Here is a 20,780-nt window from a genome sequence, read left to right as displayed (position 1 = left end):
ATGCATATTTACTATGTATTGAGCTTCGTGACTGTATATACTATAGACTGTGATAATACTGTATTACAATATTCTAAAATTAAAAAAAATTAATAATAATAATAATAATAATAATAATAATAACGGAGTTATTGGGGTACCACAATAATATTCGTAATCAGGGCTCAAATTCAGGAAGCCTCAATCAAATTCTTATTTTCCTTATAACATCACTCAGTTTACCATCATAATTTTTAGGGGGAAAAAAGTTGTGTACTATGACTAACATGATCTGGCGCAGATAACCTTACTTCACAGCGACCTCAATTACATCAGAATTCTTACTAAAAAAAAAATAGAAACATGATAACAACATTACCAACTACAGCCAATAATAAGTAATATCCCTGGTCACGTGTGATCTGCTGATCTGGGGTAATACATAAATAGGTAAAGAAGTGAGAGTGTTTTTTTATCGTAAAATAATTGTAACTTTTTTTGTGCACTGGCAGGTCTTGTAATTGTAATATAATATTAATGTGAGAAATTTTATACGCTGAAATATATAGTAACATACTTGTAGTTGATGCCGATCTTGCACTTTCAAGGGCTAAACTAGCGCTGAGGTAGTTCCCTTCGTACTTTTCTTATACACCTTGTTTATACAAATCTGGGACAGATTAGGTTTGGTTAGTTGACTTTTGTCATGCCTTGCATACCTATACGATCAACTCCATCTCCACAAAAAAATTCCATATAAATTAAATTGAACGATTTTCATTTTCAAAATCACCGGAACTACCTCAGCGCTAGTTTCACCAAATTATCTATCCATAATCAAACAATAAATAAATAATGTGGGAATAAATGTGAGCGCTACCACGTTTTAAACTGTAAACAAAGGAAACAATCTCTGACAAACTTGTGCGGAAGTTAGTAACTTATCTCAAACTCTGCACATTGTGCGCTCTTCTCTTTATTATTATAAACAAACATAATCTAACCGGACAGCATGAATGAGCGTTCTGTATTATATAATAGAGTTAACTACTAACTACACTGTGCCCATAGCCTCTTCTTCTCTGATTTATCTTCCAAAAACACTTTATTTTTTTAAAATACATTGGCGGGCATTTTAAATTAACTTGTCATAAAGACATTAAACCGTTGCACACGAAATTGCCTTTTTAGTCCGTAATAATAAACCAGATCACCACTTTAATCACTCACTTGTGTAACTGTAAATATATCAGGTGTATCTTTGCACCCCACTAGAATGTTATAAAAACTTATGTGAAATTTCGATCTCCCCCCACACTACATACACAGGAGAGAAAATGGTACTTAATCTTTGAAACCTTTTCACATTCTTCGGCCTCACGTCACTTAAATATTCCCTCATCTAACCCACTAACCTTGTCATAGATCTTAGCCTCATGTCACTTCTTGTAGGCCATAGGGAAACGCAAATCAAACGTCAGTCCCGTATGTGGTGTGCGGAGATACCGAAGATTGGCCAGAACGCATTATCTTTGGCAGTTCTGCTGAAGTTTTACTTCCAAATAACTGTTATTTGCGCAAAAGTTGAATTGCATAGTACGCTAGTTATTGTGTGAAAATCTGAAAGAATGTTGCACCTTTTCGCCCAGTGTCGAATGTGCATAGGCCTACTAGTGAACGAGCGACAGTGTTCAGGGTAACCTGCCATTTCACCATTCTTTCAGATTCTCCAGCCCCGCCTATACTCTAGAATGGCGTATGTGGTTTCATATCATGTTTAACCTAACATCGTAATCTGCCAATGAAAGGAAATAACCAGAATAGATGTATATTTTGAATTGTTTTTTAGTGGGTTATTTTACGACGCTTTATCAACTATTGTGGTCTGAATGATATGAAGATGATAATTCTGGCGAGATGAGTCCAGGGTTCAGCGCAGAAAGTTACTCAGCATTTGCTCTTAATGTGTTGAGGGAAAATCCCTGGAAAAAACTCAACCAGGTAACTTGTCCCAACCAGGATTTGAACTCGGGTCCGCTCATTTCATGGTCAGTCATGCTAACCATTACGCCACAACATTTAACTTCACCAGTTAAAATGTCGCTTTTCTGTAAGAACTCACCAGTTTTATGATGTATTTTTTTTTCTGAACTTGTTGCGTACCTTTATGTATTAGGCCTACGATCCACATGTATATTTCCAAATTGTTTTTAAGATAATTCTACAGAACTAGGCCAAAGGAGGCACCAATTTTTCTATAAACTTGTATTCTACGGTTAGCATTATAGAGTGGGCCTACTATATTGTCCACATCAGATGTCACGAGCAAATGTTTCACCATTTAAATATTGGCCTAAAATATGATTGTTAATTATGTCGAAATATGACCTTCTTCGACTTCAGGTTGGCCTGGGTGATGCAGTTGATATAGCTCTGACCTGTGCCCGAGGTTGCGGGTTCGATCCCGGCCCAGGTCGATGGCATTTAAGTGTGCTTAAATGTAACAGGTTCATGAGAGTAGATTTACTGGCATGTAAAATAACTCCTGTAGGACAAAATTCCGGCACACCGGAGAAGCTATAACCACAGTCTAGTATATACAGTCGCGAAGCTCAATACATAGTAAATATGCAAACATTAGATAGTTGCTCACCACTAGGATCGCTAATATCGCCTCATTACAGGCAATGCAAAATAGTACCGTCACAGTCTATTGTTTCAAGCACCTTCAAAACTCAAGCTTCGTGACTGTATATAGTAGACTGTGCCATAACCTCGGGAGTTGCAAACGTCATTAAATAAAACATAACATTCTTTGACAATAATCTCTATCTCCACTGGCATAAAATTGCTTTTTTGCTTGTGCAGTCCAGGCCCCCAAACACCCACTGTCCAATAATTTGAACCTCCACTGATACTAATAATGCTTTCTTGCTGGTGCAGTCCAGGTCCCAAACATCCACTAACCAGAAATTTCCATCTTGACCGCTATCGGTAAATTACATGTCTCATCGGCACATGGCATTATAACATCAATACATTACTACGTGTAACAGATGAATAGTTCTAGGTTATTTTGTGGAAAGTGTTGAGTGCTGGAAAGTAAAACGACATTCTATTCTGTACTGTTCATAATAAACAATTGTTAAAAATGATACCTCCTTTGGTGTAGTTCTTCTGTAGAATTACCGTTTTTTAAGAAGACAGCTTACTTTTAGGTCTGTAGCTCCAGTCAGGTTGTAAGAACAAAACAAAAAGATGGCAGGGGATTTTTAGAATCTCTATAATTGCATGGAATGTTTAACTGGTTGGTGGCTATGTGATTTGAAATATAGTAAAAATAGGTCACTTCGATGACCGACCATGCAATTCTTCCAGCAACTTGGACTCAATAGGTAGGTGATTAGTAATATCTACACTTTCTGTCAGGAAAAATTATCGCGATTCACTAGCCATCATTCACCATTATATTTTATAAAATATTTAAACTTAAACTGTTATTTACTTCATTTTGGAAATACTAGTACCGGTACAGTACTTGTATTATTATTTTTATTTGTTTTCATTAAACTTACCTATACTGGCACATTTATTCACTCAGAATTGAAAAGATAGAGTGTGTCATGTAGCAACTTGCAATTATGTAAGGAGCTTTGTTTTTTTTTCTAATATATTTCCTAAAAAATACAATCAATTTATATAGTAACGGTTTTGTATACAAATGTAACAATTTATTAACCAATGACACTAGTCATGACCAACTTACTAAACATACTGGTACCCCTATTTAAGATAACATATAAAATCATCATACAAAATCTTTAAGGCATTAATTAATTTAGAAACCTTCTCACCATTTGTGAGCTGCCATGAGGGACAAAGAGTACTTAACCATATAAATTTTTGCAAGTTCAGTGACTGCCTTATTGGACACGTAGATCTTGTACAGTTTTATTTTATTGGACGAGATGTAGGGTTGGAAACCACTAAGTTAGCTTCTATTGGGTCATCTAATTAACAAAACGAGAAGACTTTACCTTTCTTAGGAAATATGAATTTCTTCTAAATATTTTTCCATTAACATTTAAGAACGAACATTTAATTTCGTTAATAGTATATCAATGGCCAAGAAGTGATAGCTTGTATCTACAGAAATGGTAGTTTAGTTTAACTGCATTATTATTTAGAATAACGTTATTATTATGCTCACAAAATTGGACAGTCAACTAATATTTTTTCCTCGAATAGAAGATCTTGCAAAGCAGAGACATATGTAAAAGATTTGTCTATTTTGAGAGAAATTAATTTTTAAAACAGTTGTCTGAGTCACCTGCAAATTCACAGATACAAGGTATCACTTCTTAGCCATTGATATATTTATATAGCTGGCATTCAATTGCAGCAGCGTGTCAATGATTCCCAAGTACACCGTGCTACTGAGGCAGTGATGATGATATCACAAATAAAGAAACAGACAGCTTTGTTCAAAGATTAACATGTAATTCGGAACTTATAATACTATCGTGACTGTTTGCAATATTCAGGTGCTGTAAAGAAGAAAAACAATGTGGAATATTTTGGGATACCTTCGTCAATCGAAACCTCTGCCAGCTAAATACTCGCAGTATAAATATTTGAGTTACTACAGCGGTCAAGAACCTTCGACTGCTGAAATACGTGCACGATTATTACAGTCTACAGGAGGTAGCGTGGATCTTGAAAAGAATGAAGAAACTGGCATTGCTACATTATGTCTTAATCACCCAGAAAGAAGAAATGCTGTCAGTGGTAAGAATTATCATATATTACGATACGTTTAAGAATGTGGGTTATGACCTTATGAGCCTCTGACAAGGAATTTCTTCAAGACAGAGCGAGGACAACACATCCTCGGGCACACAATAGGGGTTCATATCTAACAAGCCACTTGAGAGGTGAAAAAAAAAAGAAAAAAAAAAAAAAAAAGAAAAATAATTCGCATTAATGCTGCATTTGTTTTGAAATTTAGTAATATTGGTTGTGACAGAATGAATGTTTTTATGGTTCTCAGTGCAACTACCACAGTCTGCTATAATCTATACTAATAATAAATCTGTAGCCGAAATTTTTCTGGTAATTTTCGATTTTCCAAAAATAATTGGTCCTAACATATATAATTAACCACCCTGAAACCGAAAATCGCTTTTTTGAAATTTTTGTTCGTATGTGTGTCTGTCTGTCTGGATGTTTGTTACCTTTTCACGCGATAATGGCTGAACCGATTTATATGAAAATTGGAATATAAATTAAGTTCGTTGTAACTTGGGTTTTAGGCTATATGACATTCAAAATACGTTATTTAAAAGGGGGGTTATAAGGGGGCCTGAATTAAATAAATCGAAATATCTTGCTTATTATTGATTTTTGTGAAATATGTTGCATAACAAAAGTTTGTTTAAAATGATTTCCGATAAGTTTTGTTCTTTGCAAAAGTTTGATAGGACTGATATTTAAATGACATAAGTGAGTTTTAAAATTAAAATACAATGCTATCTAAGGCGGTGTAATGAAATGAAAAACAAATGACTACGTCTATAAGGGGCCTTGGACAACAACAATCGAAAGCTATGAAACATAGCCTACAGAGGATGTTTCTGTGTTTGTATGAAGTAATATCGAAAGCTAAATAAACCGATTTGTATAATTAATTATTATTTCACCATTGGAAAGTGTAGTTTCTCTAGATGGACATAATGCTATAATGTTATTACAGTAACTTCTGAGTGCTCTCTGAACCAAATGATCGCATTTTAATTATTTAAATATAATTTAAATTAAGTAACATATTAAATGATTTATCCTTCTATCAAACACGAATGTTCCCTGGATCAAACGTCCTATTTTAATTATGTAATTACTTTATATTTATTTCTAACAGGTGCAACGGAGGGCATGGGTATGGCTAGTTAATAATAAATTTGCTTAGGTCCAGTTATATGAACACGGAATAAAGTCCTATTAAAATTAATTCCATGGTTACGCGAGAAGTATATTGTATGAACTCGGGATAGTACATTACCCACAGTGATACCAATTGTACCGTACCATAAATTTTTGCTGATTGTGCCATGTACTATAATAATTCCATTATGGTCCGCAAAAATACCTTAATTTGCTTAGTACTATAAAAGTATGAAAATATATTGCACATTACTTCCCTGTTCAATTTAATATAACAATTGCCAGTTGGTTCTCAGCACTTTAAATTAACGTTGTTTCAGTACAGCATTCTCCTGTAAAGTTGCCTGAAACAAAGCCGAGAATTCGCCGCTCAACAATGATGGAGTTATTGAGATTATTTTAACAAATACCCGCTTCCCATTATTTTTCATTAACTTTCGCCAGCTGAAGTAATTTAAAAATCATACTCTGTATAGACGTGCCAGGTGTTCACGTGAACAGTTCATTTAATCGCTGCTATGAAATCTAGTGAAGATAACAGACAGCCTGCAACACGAAAAAGCCATTGATACAGTGTGATGATGCTGCGAAATATGAACGTTTAAAACATCGAAAATATAAGTATAGAATTTGTTGTGAAAATTAACGTGACTTCAAGCCCTGCTTGGGCTCTTGGCAAGCAGGATGCACTGAAGGTTCTTTGTAAACTATGTAATGATTTGATGAGAGCAGATATTTTTGTTACATGCAACCAGGGGCGGCGCCCAGAGTGCAAATTAAGAGTTAGAGATAAAATACCCGGGCAGTACCTGAGAAGTGTTTATTTTGCTTTTTTTCATAGCATATTGAAGTATGGGGAAACAGCAATAAACTTAATGAAGTCCTACTGATTCAGAAGAAAGCAATAAGAATTATCACAGAAGTGCCAAGCAAAGCACATTGTAAACCACTGTTCATACAGGAGTCCATCTTAACAGTTGTTAATGAATATATTCTGGAACTCCTTCTTTACATCAAGAAAAATCTTTATGGCTTCACCAGTAGGATGGATAAACACGAGTATAATACTCGGAATAAAGAAAAACCATTTTGCAGACTATCCAAAGTTAAAAGTAGTCCTAACATGTTGGGCTGTAGAATGTTCAACATGTTACCACAGGAAGCACAGGAAGTGTCACTTGACATAGTCAAAGTCAAAGTGAAAACGTGGCTTCTTAGAAAGCCATTCTATTCTGTGCAAGAATATTTTGAGTTTAAAAATCAAGCTGTAGATATCTTTTAGGTTTCTTTCTCTGAATGTTATTATTATTTTGTAATACCGGTATATTAGGAAATTCTCATAAATTAAGTTAATTCTTGTTTTATTGTATATAAACGGAGCAAATCAAATAATATTTGTGATCAGTGTGTTACAATTTTCATCTAGATATTAGCCTATTTTTGATAATATTGACTCTCAATTGTAAACTCTAAGGAGTATTTGTGATCATTTTGTTTTATCTTTAGTGTTGTAATAGAATAATTTTCATTTTTGTACGATAATTTCACACGTGTAATTTGACAATGTCATTAGCTTTTGCTATAACGACAGCTAATAAATACTATACTATACTACACTAATGAAGATTTCTGATGAGGGGATAGAATTCTAGATAGAGAATACCATACATAAAATAATAATAATAATAATAATAATAATAATAATAATAATAATAATTATTATTATTATTATTATGGCTCAACACTTGGTCCCACTAAGTTGCTTGTCTTGCATCTTGAGCATAATAATAATTATATCCATGAGCAGGCTTAAGGTAAGATGTGTAATTCCTAAGTTATTGATTGTTGTCAGTTTGCCGGTGATGATAATACATCAGTATTATTTTCTTTGCTTACTTTATACTTTATAAAGTATACCGTACTCGTATTAAAACAATTATATTTTGTGAGGGGGATAGAAGTTATCCCTGGCAGGGATTTTAATATGAATTTATGAGAGGGGATAACTCTAGCGCCCACCCATTAATCCGATGACTTCTATATCCCTGATTTTGTATGATGTTTTGTAATAAGGGGTAGTTGGTTCATAAATTGCCCTTTTCTCTAAATTAACCTCCTCAGGTTGATTCTGATGCGTCTCTAATCTGACGGTTGGATCCAGAACCTTTTGTCTCTCCAGGTTTAAATGTTATAATATCAATATGCCGAAGACTTCCGGTATCCGCTATTCCACTGACTTCTTCATAGGTAGTGTAGCCACTGGACTTAAGACATGTTGCGATTACTAACCTGATCTTGTGATGCCTGCTGTTGCAAAGAGTTTCGCCAAATGGGCATGAACCCAAGACATGAGCCAAAGAGAAAAGCCAGCTCGCTCTTTAAATTTATTTTAAGACAGTATTTTCATGAATACCTTATTCAGTAGGACTATTGTAATTTATTTCTTGCATATTTCTTTCTAGGGAAAATGATGGTAGATTTTGAGTCTGCAATTAATACATTAGAGAACTGGAGTTCTGGAAAAGGCTTAATTATATACGGACATGGGAACACTTTTTGCTCAGGAGGTGACCTGAATATGGCCCGCCTCCTCTCTAATCCAGATGATGGATTTTCTATGGCAATTTTCATGCAGAAAGTGTTACATCGGCTCGAAAACTTACCTCTCATATCAGTTGCATTAATTGAAGGAACAGGTAATAACTGATCATATTATAGTGCAGTAATTAACGATTAATGTTAAGGCAGTTACATAAAAGTTTCCCAAAATCTTTTGTAAAAAACTTTTCAAATTTCTTTCCATTGTTCCTGTGATATATCACAGCCAAGAAAGTTAATTTTTTAAATTTATTATATTGGGAAATTCCTTTAATACTATTCAATAAATTAATTTTTTTCGCCAAACAGGATGTACTTAATACACATTTTAGAGCTGAATTTTTTTATAAAATTTATTTCTTTTTAATACCCTCAGGTTGTTTAAATTGCGTTTTATGTTTTACTAATTTGCTTTTGGTTTAGAACCTTGCTTTGAAACTAAACCATGTTTTGCTTAGAAAGTTCACATATTGACTGTTAAACTTAGTGTGAAACAAATTAATATGATTATATAAACACGATTTTTGTTTATCTTGAAGGTGCGCTGGGAGGTGGTTCAGAAATAGCAGTTGCATGTGATTTTCGTCTCCTAACATCCAACGCTGGTGGAATTGCATTTGTTCATACCCGCTTAGGCATCACACCTGCGTGGGGAGGCTGCACCAGACTGGTGTGTAAAGTTGGTTACACCAAGGCTCTAGATCTGTTGGCCACAGGACGTAAAGTTTCAGGAGAAGAAGCTCTGAAGATTGGAATCGTTGATGGTATTGTTGATAGTGAAAATGCCTTCACGGAGGCTGTGGAGTGGCTTAAAATACGAGTTCAGAGTGATGTGGAAGTGGTGAAGTCCCTTAAAACTATGGCAAGGAATGCCGAAGTTATGTCTTATGATGAATCGCTAGCTGAAGAAAAGAGATTGTTTGCACCTCTATGGGGTGGACCTGCAAATAAAGCTGCATTAAGTAAAAATATTAAACATAAATGACGACTGCGATTTTAGGCTTTCACGATTAAATTATGAAGACTTACCTACGTTTTTTGCATGCTGAGATTTAATTTCTCTGAAAATCTGGAACGTTTTTAAAATTTCATCGAGTGACAGTGAATGGAACCTGGAACTGGTTATAAAACTTTGAATTTTAAGGCTCAACATATGACTCAAAAAGCCGCAGTTGTGTTCTCAAGATTACATCAATTGCAAATTGTAGAAGACTCTGTGTCCTATTAGGAGGAGGGCTGTTTTAAATAAATTAATACAAGTAGGACATAATAATTGTACCAGGACAACATAAAGCGTACAGTACTGAATGATGTTAACTAAAAACATTTTGGGCATTAAAAAAATCTCCGAATTATGTGAAATTTTATATCTTCCTTATTGAAAGACTGTGATGCCATTAATATAGCATTATTGTTACTATTATTATTATTATTATTATTATTATTATTATTATTATTATTATTATTATTATTATTATTATTATTATTACTACTACTACTTAAGAAAAGAATGAGCAATAAACACAAAAATCGAGTAATATAGGATACAGTGGACATGACATGCTCAGTTTTGGACACAAAAACTGACCGATCTACTATAGTGTGAATTTTTCTAATCCACTTTCGGGTAGTGCCTTGTTTACACGACTGGGGAAAGGATGTTTATTTTGCACCTAATTTACCCCTTGAATATATCTTTGTTATAGATTATTTATAATACTTGATCTATGAACAGATAGAAAAAGTAAGAAACAAACAAACAAAACAAAGAAAAAACAGAGTGGAGTCTTACATAAGAAACTTGTTCATGTGCATGTAAACTTAAGTTCTTACAGAATCTTCTGAAGACGACGTAGCATCATGGTGCGATGTGGTCAAAGAGGATAGATGACACGAGTATATGCTAACATTTAAATGATCAAGAAGGCTGTTGATATGAGTATATATTTGCGTTAGCTAGAATGTCTTTATTCTTACGAAAATGAGTATGTTCTAGTGGTTACGAGTATATAGTCACAGGAAGTGCTCATACTCATAAGTACAAACCTTGAGAAAGTACTTAAGCTTTATTCTTACTACCAATATATTGCATGGTTGCTGAGTAACTGTTTCTAAGACAATGTTATTTTGTTGTTTTGAAGCTGTTTCTTACGTTGTATAAAATATTGTGTTGTGAAGACGATGATCACATCATGGAATGCTAGTTGCAGGTAAGCTTTTCTGGCATATGAAAAAATTTGTGTAGCCTACCAGAGCAGGGGAAAATGTACACAGGCATACAAATGATAGACCAACTCCAAGTTAGGTACCATTTTCTCTTGTGCAGCTGATTATTGGAAACATGAGCAAGAGGTGAAAATATTAACATTTTATAATTTGTTTACATACATGTATAGAAAAAAGAAAGAGTGAAGAATTAAAAGAAGACCAACAAGGAAGGGAGATGAAAAATGAGAAGAAAATATTGAACAAAAGGAGAATTGAAGCAAAATGGAGTAGAAGGTGGAGAAAATAAGAAGCAGGAGAGTTACAAAAACAAGAAGAAAGAAACAAAAGAGGAGAAGAAGCAGATTGAGAATGATGCAAGAAAGAAGATGTGGAAAACTGTATAAAGGAAAAATGAGCTAAAAGAGAAGAATTTAAAGGAGGAAATTGAGAAAAACAGGAATGTAAGAAAGAGACGAATAAATGAAGGAAAGGAAGAATGAAGTATACAAGAAAAAACAAGGTGAAAACATGAAGAAAATGCAGGAGCAGAACAAAGCAGAAGAAAGAGGAGGGAAAAGGGGAATAGTTACAAAAAAAAGAGAGGAGACGTGAAAAGGGAAAAAATAAAAAAAAGTAGCAGAAAGGGGAAGAAAGAAGAAGAAAGACGATAAGAAAAAGCAAATAGAAGCAGAAATCCTGAAAGTAAAAAGTTTTAAAAAGAACAGTTAGATGAGCACTATTATTTGTTACGAAGCATTTCTGACCTTGCAATATGCAAAGAGAAGAGGTTGAAAGGAAAACAGAACATAGATAATGAGAAGGATGAGAAAGTAATAGCAACAGAAGAAGAAATGGAAAGTAAAAAAAAAAATAAATCAACAATAGTGTACACAGGATTATAATTCTGTAATACATAATTTTATTTCTAATGATGAAATATGAAATAGACTGCAGTATCAAACTGCAAGCTGTGGCGAGTGTGAAATAATGGCTTCTACTAGCGAATTGGCTCAAGAAAATTACAACACTCTATGTGTCGATAAATTCTAAGACTGTCCTTGTCTGCAACATGTCGTTGCCCTCCCTCTCACTCCACACAACATTCCTTTCAGTTTCTACAAATATTGAGACTTCTCCTAGATACAAATTAAAACCGTTAATTTGTTTTTGTTTTTGTCGTCGATTTTCGCTTCAACTTTGTGACAGTCCTAACCATGACTTTAACAACAAAGTATAGTACAAATACCACCAGGAGGATCCCTGCAGAAAGCACGAGTATGACATCGAGTAGCAGATACTGGTACCAGTACAAGTCTTGCGCCGCTGAGCGCAGATGTGGCGCTCCTTTGTGTCTGATGACGTATTCTGTCCAGAATACTGCGCGATCTAGAGGCGAATTGATTTGGTCTTTGAAAATTGCCGAGAGTTTCTTCATGTTGAGATGGTAACTGTAACAAAAAACTAAGTGTCATGAAATTGAAACTTATTGAGGATTGTGAACAACTAAGGTTTAAGTGCACAAAAAAATTTTCAGGAGAGATATAAAAATATTTTTTCCATCCAAATCAAAACCAAAGAACAAGGTATACATTGGTTGTGAATTCATCAAGTTAATGTGTATTAACAGAAAAAGTTATATACTTACAGTATATTCATATATGAGGCCTTGCTGTCCTCATTGAATAATCAATGACTATGAGTAGTTATACTAGATACTGCACCTATTATTGGAGACATTTGCTTTGAACAAGACCCGCATCCCTGATCACATATGCATAGTGAACCATAAGTAATGTCATTAATTTCAGGGAGTTATTTCTTGAGATATTTCAAACAAAAAAGTTGAATACAATTTTGCTCGGTTTTGCTTCTTTTTTGAGATAAAAATTGTTATTTCATAGCGTGTTTTGGGAAAGCCATTGAATGAATTCCCAATATTCTCAGTCAGTTTAAGAGATCAGTATATCATGATAATAAATTATTGAAAGAATTTTAGTTTTTTCCTCTGCAGAACGTTTGTTCGGATCAATTTCTGCACATTTATGGAACAAAAATAAAATTCTTTCAATAATTTATTATCATAATACACTATTCTCTTAAGGGTAGAGGATGGTATTTTTTTTAAATTTTTTTCCTATTTGGTGTAAAATATTAATTTTTTGTATGTAGAGAGCTCATAGCTGTGGCAACTCAACCAAATAAAAATATTTTGAAAAAAAAAAAAAAAAAATTATTTGGGGGCCCAAATTTGAAAAAATTATACCCAATGTAGGATTGTACTAAAACAGATATATCTAAACCTTTTTTTAAGATAGATTCAAACAGTTTTTTGCAATGTATTTGAAAAAGCATGTTCTACAAATTGTCTGTAACAGATTTTTTATATTAGTCCCTACATTTGTAAAATAAACAACTAAAATTTAATAACAATTTTCTGATTTCCTTTCTTGCAAACAAACGGACGTATTTTTAAAATGAAATCAATTAACAAAATTCTGTTACAGAGAAAAGTTTCCTAATAGTCTAAAGAATATGTGTTCTAAATTTCATGCATGTATCTTTAAGGGCCGTATTCATAGACATTTTTAGCGCGGGTTTCCGGTGGATGATCAGCATTTTTCATATTCATAAACCAGTGTTAGCGATAGGATATGATTTGAATTCTGTACAAGTAACCAGTGGATAGCCGGGGCTAGCTTAGTATGCTCGTAGCGTGTGCAGCGAAATGTCTATGAATAGCACCCTAATAGTTCAGAAATTATATCCATTTTTGTCTGGCAATGTAGCAAAAAAAATTGAAGGTACTGAAACCGGTAAAAGCGGGTGTGTGATTTAAAAATCCATAGCGCAGGAAGTTTAAAAATGACGTCTCAACATCCGATAAGGGCACAAATACCCACAAAATGTTATGCAATGCATTCCACACATATCAAAGGGCATTTTAAAGAAAAAAAAAATTGTTTTGAAAATTTAATTTACCGGAAACAACAATAAAAGTGGGCGAGTGATTTAAAAATCCATAACGCAGGAAGTTTAAAAATGGCGACTCAACATCCGATAAGGGCATAAATACCCACAAAATGTTATGCTATGCATTCCACACATATCACAGAGTATTTTAAAGAATTTTTTTTTTTTTTTAATTTACTCATTTTTCACCAAAAAATACCATCCTCGCCCCTTAAGCTGACTGAGCATATTGGGAATTCATCCCAAAACACGTTATAAAATTTTTGATATAAAACAATTTTTGTTTCGGAAAGGAAGAAAAAACAAGCAAAATCATGTGATGTTCGGGTAAAGGGGGATGTAATTTTTTTGTGTAAATGGAATTTTGTTCTCCAGATGAACACACAAGCTAAATTATACAAGTGGGTGTGCAAGAATCAAAATAATACTAGCATTTGCTGTGTTTTGTATAGAAAATTATTTGCAATAAAGTTCTGAAGTTTAATTTTCATTTATCCTCAAACTTATTTTTATGACTTATCTTCCTTTACCCAAACAACACAGAACTGTATTAAACTATTTTATTTGAAGTATCTCAAAGAATAACGACCTGAAATTAATGACATTACTTACAGGTCATTCTGTATATCAGATTGGTCATTACCATGTTATGAAATGGCATCATATAAAAGAGAACAATCACTAGAATCTCTACTGTCGAAAATGAAATGTTTGAATGACCACTAGATGGAAGTACTGCTGCAGGCTATTACTCCATGCGATTCCATCAGGGTTATAACGTGACTTCTTTTGTAATCGCTAGATGGCAGCATTGTCAAATTGATTAAAGTTATCTTGAAAGTCCATTAGGCTGATCAATTTGTTGTATGTGATCAGGGCCCGTACTGCCAGAGACGCACTGCAGTTGTTGAGAAATCTTTTTCCTAGACACTTATTTTTCGGTTTTGTGATAACTGGCTGGCTCCATTCCCAGACCTTACAGCTGCCGATTCTTTTTTGTACGGATAGCTCAAAGAAAGAGTGTTTCAAACAGACCACACTGTATCCATGGTCCGAAAAACAGGATGTAGGCCCAAGTAGATTGCAACGTGTCATGAACAATCTCTGTGTAAGATTGTAAAAAAAAATGAAAAGATACCGAATGGGTCACTTGGAATGTGTAATTTAAAAAAAAATGACATACCAATAAACTGCATTTTTAAGCCATAACCCGTGTTATTTTGATACTTGTAAACCTTATAGTAACTTTAGAACAGCATGCTCAAATTCGCCTGAACGAACTGCCGGACTCTGCAGATAGCTATGCGGTTCGATTCTTCGCACAAGTGTACATCTGTTTTCCTTTTCACTACCGGTACCATTCTGACATTGCTTCATAATTTGAACTTTCTGAATGGCTCTACAGTTTAAAGGGTATGCTAAGTATGGAATTCAATTTAAATTATTACTTTGGAATATGTATGATAAGAATTTTCTTGTGTTAAATATTATTAACATACCTTGTTAATATGTTTCGACCTATTTTCGGCCATCTTCGGAACTGGTCGTTGTTGGTCTTGGCGCCTTTTGTTTCCTGTGTGGGTGTGTTCGAAGTGTAAAGTCAAAGAGTGTATGTGTTTTGAAATTGAGTTGTGTGTTGAGAATGTTGTTGAGATCTGTTTTCGGGTCTCTGTATATTTCATATCGTTCTAGTGTGTTGAGTTTCTGGCTTTTTGGTTGGATGTGCAGTATGTCCATGTCTGTGTTGATGTCTCTGTAGATGTGGTTGGCATTTGTGATGTGTTCTGCATATGTGGAGGTGTTCTGTAATTTTGTTACGGCTGTGATGTGTTCTTTGTAATGTGTTTGAAATGATCTGCCTGTCTGTACTACACACAACTCAATTTCAAAACACATACACTCTTTGACTCTACACTTCGAACACACCCACACAGAAACAAGAGGCGCCAAGACCAACAACGACCAGTTCCGAAAATGACCGAAAATAGGTCGAAACATGTTAACAAGGTACGTTAATAATATTTAACACAAGAAAGTTCTTATCATACATATTCCGAAGTGATACAGTGTTAAAAGTTGTGTAATCAAGATGTATATTAAATTATTATTGAAATATTAAGTAAAACATCATTGAATCTTTTCAAAGCACCTGTCATTCTGAAGGACTTCCCGCAAAGCCGTGAGTATGCTTTGCTTCGTGAGTGTGCGGTAATCTAGATGTACTCCAACACCTTTGGAGACCAACTTCTTGATGTTGTTCTGCTGATCTAGAAAGAAAGGAACTCCCACGACAGGCACAGCCCTGTATGTAGCTTCCATGGTGCTCATCAGTCCTCCATGTGAAATGAATGCCTTGATGTTGGAATGGGCTGCAACAATAACAGAAATGAGTTCGTTACAAATGTTATATTGCGTAAATATAACCTCGTACTCAAGTTCCTCAATCCTTTCAACTAGTGCTCGGATTCAGTATTTAAGACAAAGGTTTATTAGTAGAATATAACTTGATTTATCAAGTGACAACCATTATTATCCATATGAAGTTATATACATATATATATATATATATATATATATATATATATATATATATTAATAATAAATATATTCACATTCATATTTACATCAGTTAAAATTATTACATATAATACAATTGTCATTCCCATATTGTGAGCAAAATTGTTTAAATTATCATATACACAGATAGCGGATATAATAAAGGATGATACACAAATTATACATGATTATGTTGACAAATATAAGTAAATATATATTAGAATATTGAAAAGTTACAGTGCTAGTTGTCTGTTTTCTGACCTTCTATTATCTTATCGATCACTATTTAAAAGTGATTTGAAGCACTATATCATAAACAATTTTCACCCCAGTGTTCCTAATAATAAACACAAGACATCGACAACCTGTAGTGTCGCTGTAATGTTACAAACAACTGTAAAGAACAAACTTCGGGGCGCGTGAGAATAGGGCACAGTAATGATTCAGCTGATCATTTATGGTCGTTTATGTATTGCTCATAGATTTCTCAAGGGTGTGATACCTGAACATGTTTTAATATACTATATTACGAGAAATTAGCAACAAAACTAAAGGATGCGAAATACTCTCTACAGCTCTACACGAAATAAAATATTTCTTCCAACGATTTAGATTGTGGAAAAGTCCCCATAACACTTATAGCGTTCCCTCGTTGAATGGCAATACTTATTCTTTGGCGGAGGAAAGCCGTAGAGCGAGAGTCACCGTTAAGTGCTGATAAATACTTGCCGATATCAGAAGTTAACAACTTCCCTCGGAACACCATGGGCCCATAGATTCTACATTGATATACTGAACATCGTCATTTAATATGATTAATATAAAATTTGTGTTCTTTTCTACAAAGACTGGGATCTTTCCGCTTTCAGACTTTTGAAAATTTTGAATCGCCATGTAGGTAGTGAGACTCCTGTTTAAGTGGTCGTCATGGCAGAAGGCGACCATATAACAGGGCTGGGCAAAATATTGACATCCAAGTATTTCAAATACAAATACAAAATACTTTAAAAAAATTAACCAAAATACATTTGTATTTCAAATACTCAAAATACATTTATATTTCAAATACTCGTTACAATATATTAAGAAGTAAGAATATTACTGAAAATCTAAAATATTATATCAACATTAAAAGTACTTTTATCTCCAAGTTTTATATTTTATTTATCAGAGCTTCCTCAAATTAGAGGCTGCCATTAGACAAAGCATACAAAACAATACAAGAACAAATAGAAGATGAGAGCTAAAAGAGTAAGAAAAAAGGCAAACAAATACACAAACAAACAATGGCATCAATGGCAGTTTACAGAAGAAAAAAAAAAGTCAAATAAAGAATCAATGAAAGCTAAGAAGGAAAAAGAAAAATAATAATGGTGCATCAATTTTTTTCCATACACTGAATTAGAGTCCATATACGTGGTTCCGTAAAAGTTTGACTGACTCTTTAATTATGAGAAGGGCCAGTTCGTTCAGAAAAGATTTGTGCAGTCCTAGGGTCTTACAGAATTGAGAAGAGAAGTTGGGTATCGTTCCTCTTGCTCCAAACATCAATCCCGTAACAGTGATATCGTGAAGTTGGTATTTATCTTTATAATACGGGATGGTTGGAATGTAGATTGCTCGTTTCTCCTCATGTACGTCTTCGGGCTGCCCTTTGTACGTTTCAAACCTGATGGTGGGGTCGATTATCATACCCTGAGACTGGGATTCACTAACGGTGATTATGTCAATTTGTCTGTTACTGCCATTATCAGCGGTTCCGTGGACTTCTTCACTTTAACTGAACATTCTTCCTTTTCCCAGTCAGCAATGAAATTATGCTACATATGAATAATTACTGCTCCCTTTAAAAAAAAAGTTTCGCCAAAAGTTCATCAGATAAGGATCTCCTTGCTGATGAACGAATAAATCCTTCAAAGCAGAACAGTCTTTCTACAGGCGCAGAGGAACACAAACTTGTATTATACTTTATAGAAGCTTGTTTCACTGTTGGGTAATTCTCTAGAGTGCACAGGGTTGTTCCTTTGCCATTGAAGAATTGTATGACTCTTACTCCGCTGTAGGCAAGTTATTTTCTTTTTGCTTTTCAAAGTCTGTTAGTTTGTTGTACTTGAGTTGAAAACATAAAAATTGTTTTTATCGTCTTCATCGTCTGAACTGACCAAAGATGTAGCAGAGAACTGCTCAGCTGATTTCACACACATATTTTGTATCCTCTTCATATCATTTGGTGAGGCAGTGTCAGGTAGCCATCTCATCTTCAATGATGGATGGAAGCAAGCTCCCAAAATAGCTCAATTTGCTTCTGGGATCAGATCAAACAATGCTTTAAATCTTGATGAAAGTGAGCGTATTAGGATTGGAGTTACTTGGAATAGATTACTAGATAACAGAATATTAATCTGTTTTTGAGGGAAATTAATGTGGACAAAAGTTGCCCGTAATAGCACGTCTTCTCATTTTGCATTAAATCAAGGGCTATGGCAGTGGGTTTCAAAACTGCACAATATTCTTCAAGGTACTGAAACTCATCATCTTTGAAGGTTGGCAATCCCAGTTTTTCACATATACTGTTTATATCATGTTTGAATTGCAGTATTTGGGAGATTGAGTCATAAAGAGAATTCCATCGAGTTGGGCAAGGAAACTTTAATGAATATTTCAAGACATCTGATATAATTTCTGAGGATTTGGGTCTCCTAGACGCATTCCATAATGCTGAACATTTAGCAAGTGTTGGGTAATGGATTCTTGATGCTGTTGGAGATTTCTTTATGGCATTAAGGAAATCAGTTGTGGCAAGAAAACTAAGTATATGGCTAGCACATCTGAAATGTGTAGGCAAATAAGACAAAAGTTTATTCTTCAAATCTAAATCCAAAACTTGAAGAAGAAGAAGAAGAAGAAGGTATTTCGAGTATTTGAAATACAAAAATACATCAATTTTATGTATTTAAATACAAAATACGAGGTCTGTCTAAAAAGTATCCGACCTTTAGCCAGAAAAAATATTTCAAATACCTGACGGGGTTGGGACCCTAATCCCCTTCAAAGTAGGCCCCTTGTGCTTGCACACACTTAGCCCACCGATCCTTCCACTGCCGGAAACACCTCTGGAAGTCTTCTTTTGGAATGGTGTTCAGCTCCGTCGTCGCATTCCGCATTATCTCTTCTCTACTCTCAAAATGGGATCCTTTCAGTGGTGTCTTCAATTTTGGAAACAACCAGAAGTCGCAAGGAGCCAGGTCTGGAGAGTAGGGAGGTTGGTGAACGGTTGTAATTCCATGTTTGGCCAAGAAAGTGTGTATCAATTGGGATGAATGTGCGGGGGCGTTGTCGTGATGCAAGTGCCAGTTGTTCGCCGTCCACATGTCTGGTCTTTTGCGCCGAACTGCATCACGGAGTCGCCAGAGAACATCGTGATAGTACTCCTTTGTCACCATTTGTCCTTCCGGTGCGTATTCGTGATGCACAATTCCACGGACATCAAAGAAAACAGTCAGCATCACCTTGATTTTGCTTCGCACCTGCCGCGCTTTCTTCGGCCTTGGAGACTCGGGATGCTTCCATTGCGACGACTGTCTTTTTGTTCCTGGGTCGTACCCGTACACCATGACTCATCTCCAGTTATCACGGTGTTCAGAAACCCAGGATCAGTGTTGGCGGTGTCCAGAAGGTCCTGTGCAACGTCACGACGGAGGTCTTTTTGTTCCGGGGACAACAACTTGGGCACGAATTTCGCAGCCACTCGGTTCATGTTCAAATCATCACACAAAATTGCATGTGCAGAATCTTTACTCACTCCAACCTCTTCGGCAATCTCCCGCACGGTCAAACGACGATCTGCCATCACCAAATTTCGCACCCTCTCAACAACAGCTGCACTCCGAGCAGTTTGGGGCCTGCCACAACGCTGCTCACTCTCCGCTGATGTGCGGCCATCTTTGAATCGGTTGAACCACTCCTTAATTTGTGTTACACCCATCGCATCTTCCCCGAACACCTGCTGAATCTTACGAATTGTTTGACTTTGAGAATCACCAAGCTTTTGACAAAATTTGATGCAGTATCTTTGCTCAATTCGTTCAGTCATCTTGCGAGAAAACTAAATCCGACAAACACCTAGAACAGCACCTTACTTGGCGACCACCAGCCAGTGACTGGCACAAGCGAATGCGGTGAAAAAATTCAAGCATGCGCATTACAGTTCCTCCTTCCACCATGCACAGTGGCGCCGCCTTAGAATCACAACTTTACGCGGGAAAAATTAAGGTCGGATACTTTTTAGACAGGCCTCGTACAAAATACTTTCGAAAATCCTTACAAATTACAAAATACAAATGTATTTCAAATACTGCCCAGCCCTGCATATAAGACTACTTAGGACAAAAACACACATATTGTCCCGAAGAGAGAGAGAAGTCTCTTTTTTTCCTGCAGGGAAATAAACCAGAGCCCGCTTTGTATTCAGATGCCTAATAAAGCAAAAACAATAATGGTATTAGAAATCATTTGCACATTTGTACCTA

The 20,780-nt window shown here is 35.1% G+C and overlaps 2 protein-coding genes across 5 annotated transcripts in view; one reads left to right on the top strand and one right to left on the bottom strand.

Annotated features, from left to right (window-relative positions):
- Nucleotides 1-186: 186 nt before the first annotated feature.
- LOC138707705 (ethylmalonyl-CoA decarboxylase-like) lies at nucleotides 187-12,129 on the top strand. Of its 3 annotated transcripts, none has more exons than XM_069837559.1 (4): nucleotides 187-429; nucleotides 4,524-4,767; nucleotides 8,484-8,615; nucleotides 9,057-12,129. In XM_069837559.1, the coding sequence occupies exons 2-4, from the start codon at nucleotides 4,545-4,547 to the stop codon at nucleotides 9,500-9,502; spliced, it is 801 nt and encodes a 266-aa protein (XP_069693660.1). In that variant the 5' UTR covers nucleotides 187-429; nucleotides 4,524-4,544; the 3' UTR covers nucleotides 9,503-12,129. The 3 variants fall into 3 exon arrangements, with proteins under 3 accessions (XP_069693660.1, XP_069693644.1, XP_069693653.1); XM_069837543.1 differs by having other exon boundaries at nucleotides 196-429; nucleotides 8,382-8,615; XM_069837552.1 differs by lacking the exon at nucleotides 187-429 and adding an exon at nucleotides 1,833-1,980 and having other exon boundaries at nucleotides 8,382-8,615.
- The window catches only part of LOC138707692 (UDP-glycosyltransferase UGT5-like), a 25,506-nt gene continuing 16,338 nt past the window's right edge, over nucleotides 11,613-20,780 (bottom strand). For both annotated transcript variants that reach the window (XM_069837499.1, XM_069837508.1), the window contains 2 exons: nucleotides 15,845-16,064; nucleotides 11,613-12,173 (listed from right to left, as the gene is read on the bottom strand). In XM_069837499.1, the coding sequence (XP_069693600.1) occupies nucleotides 11,882-12,173; nucleotides 15,845-16,064 (512 nt within the window). In that variant the 3' untranslated portion in view covers nucleotides 11,613-11,881. The remainder of the gene's footprint in view (nucleotides 12,174-15,844; nucleotides 16,065-20,780) is intronic.

The sequence above is a fragment of the Periplaneta americana genome, chromosome 1 (assembly GCF_040183065.1).
Source record: "Periplaneta americana isolate PAMFEO1 chromosome 1, P.americana_PAMFEO1_priV1, whole genome shotgun sequence".
NCBI lineage: Eukaryota > Metazoa > Arthropoda > Insecta > Blattodea > Blattidae > Periplaneta > Periplaneta americana.
This window is presented reverse-complemented; position numbering and strand designations above follow the sequence as displayed.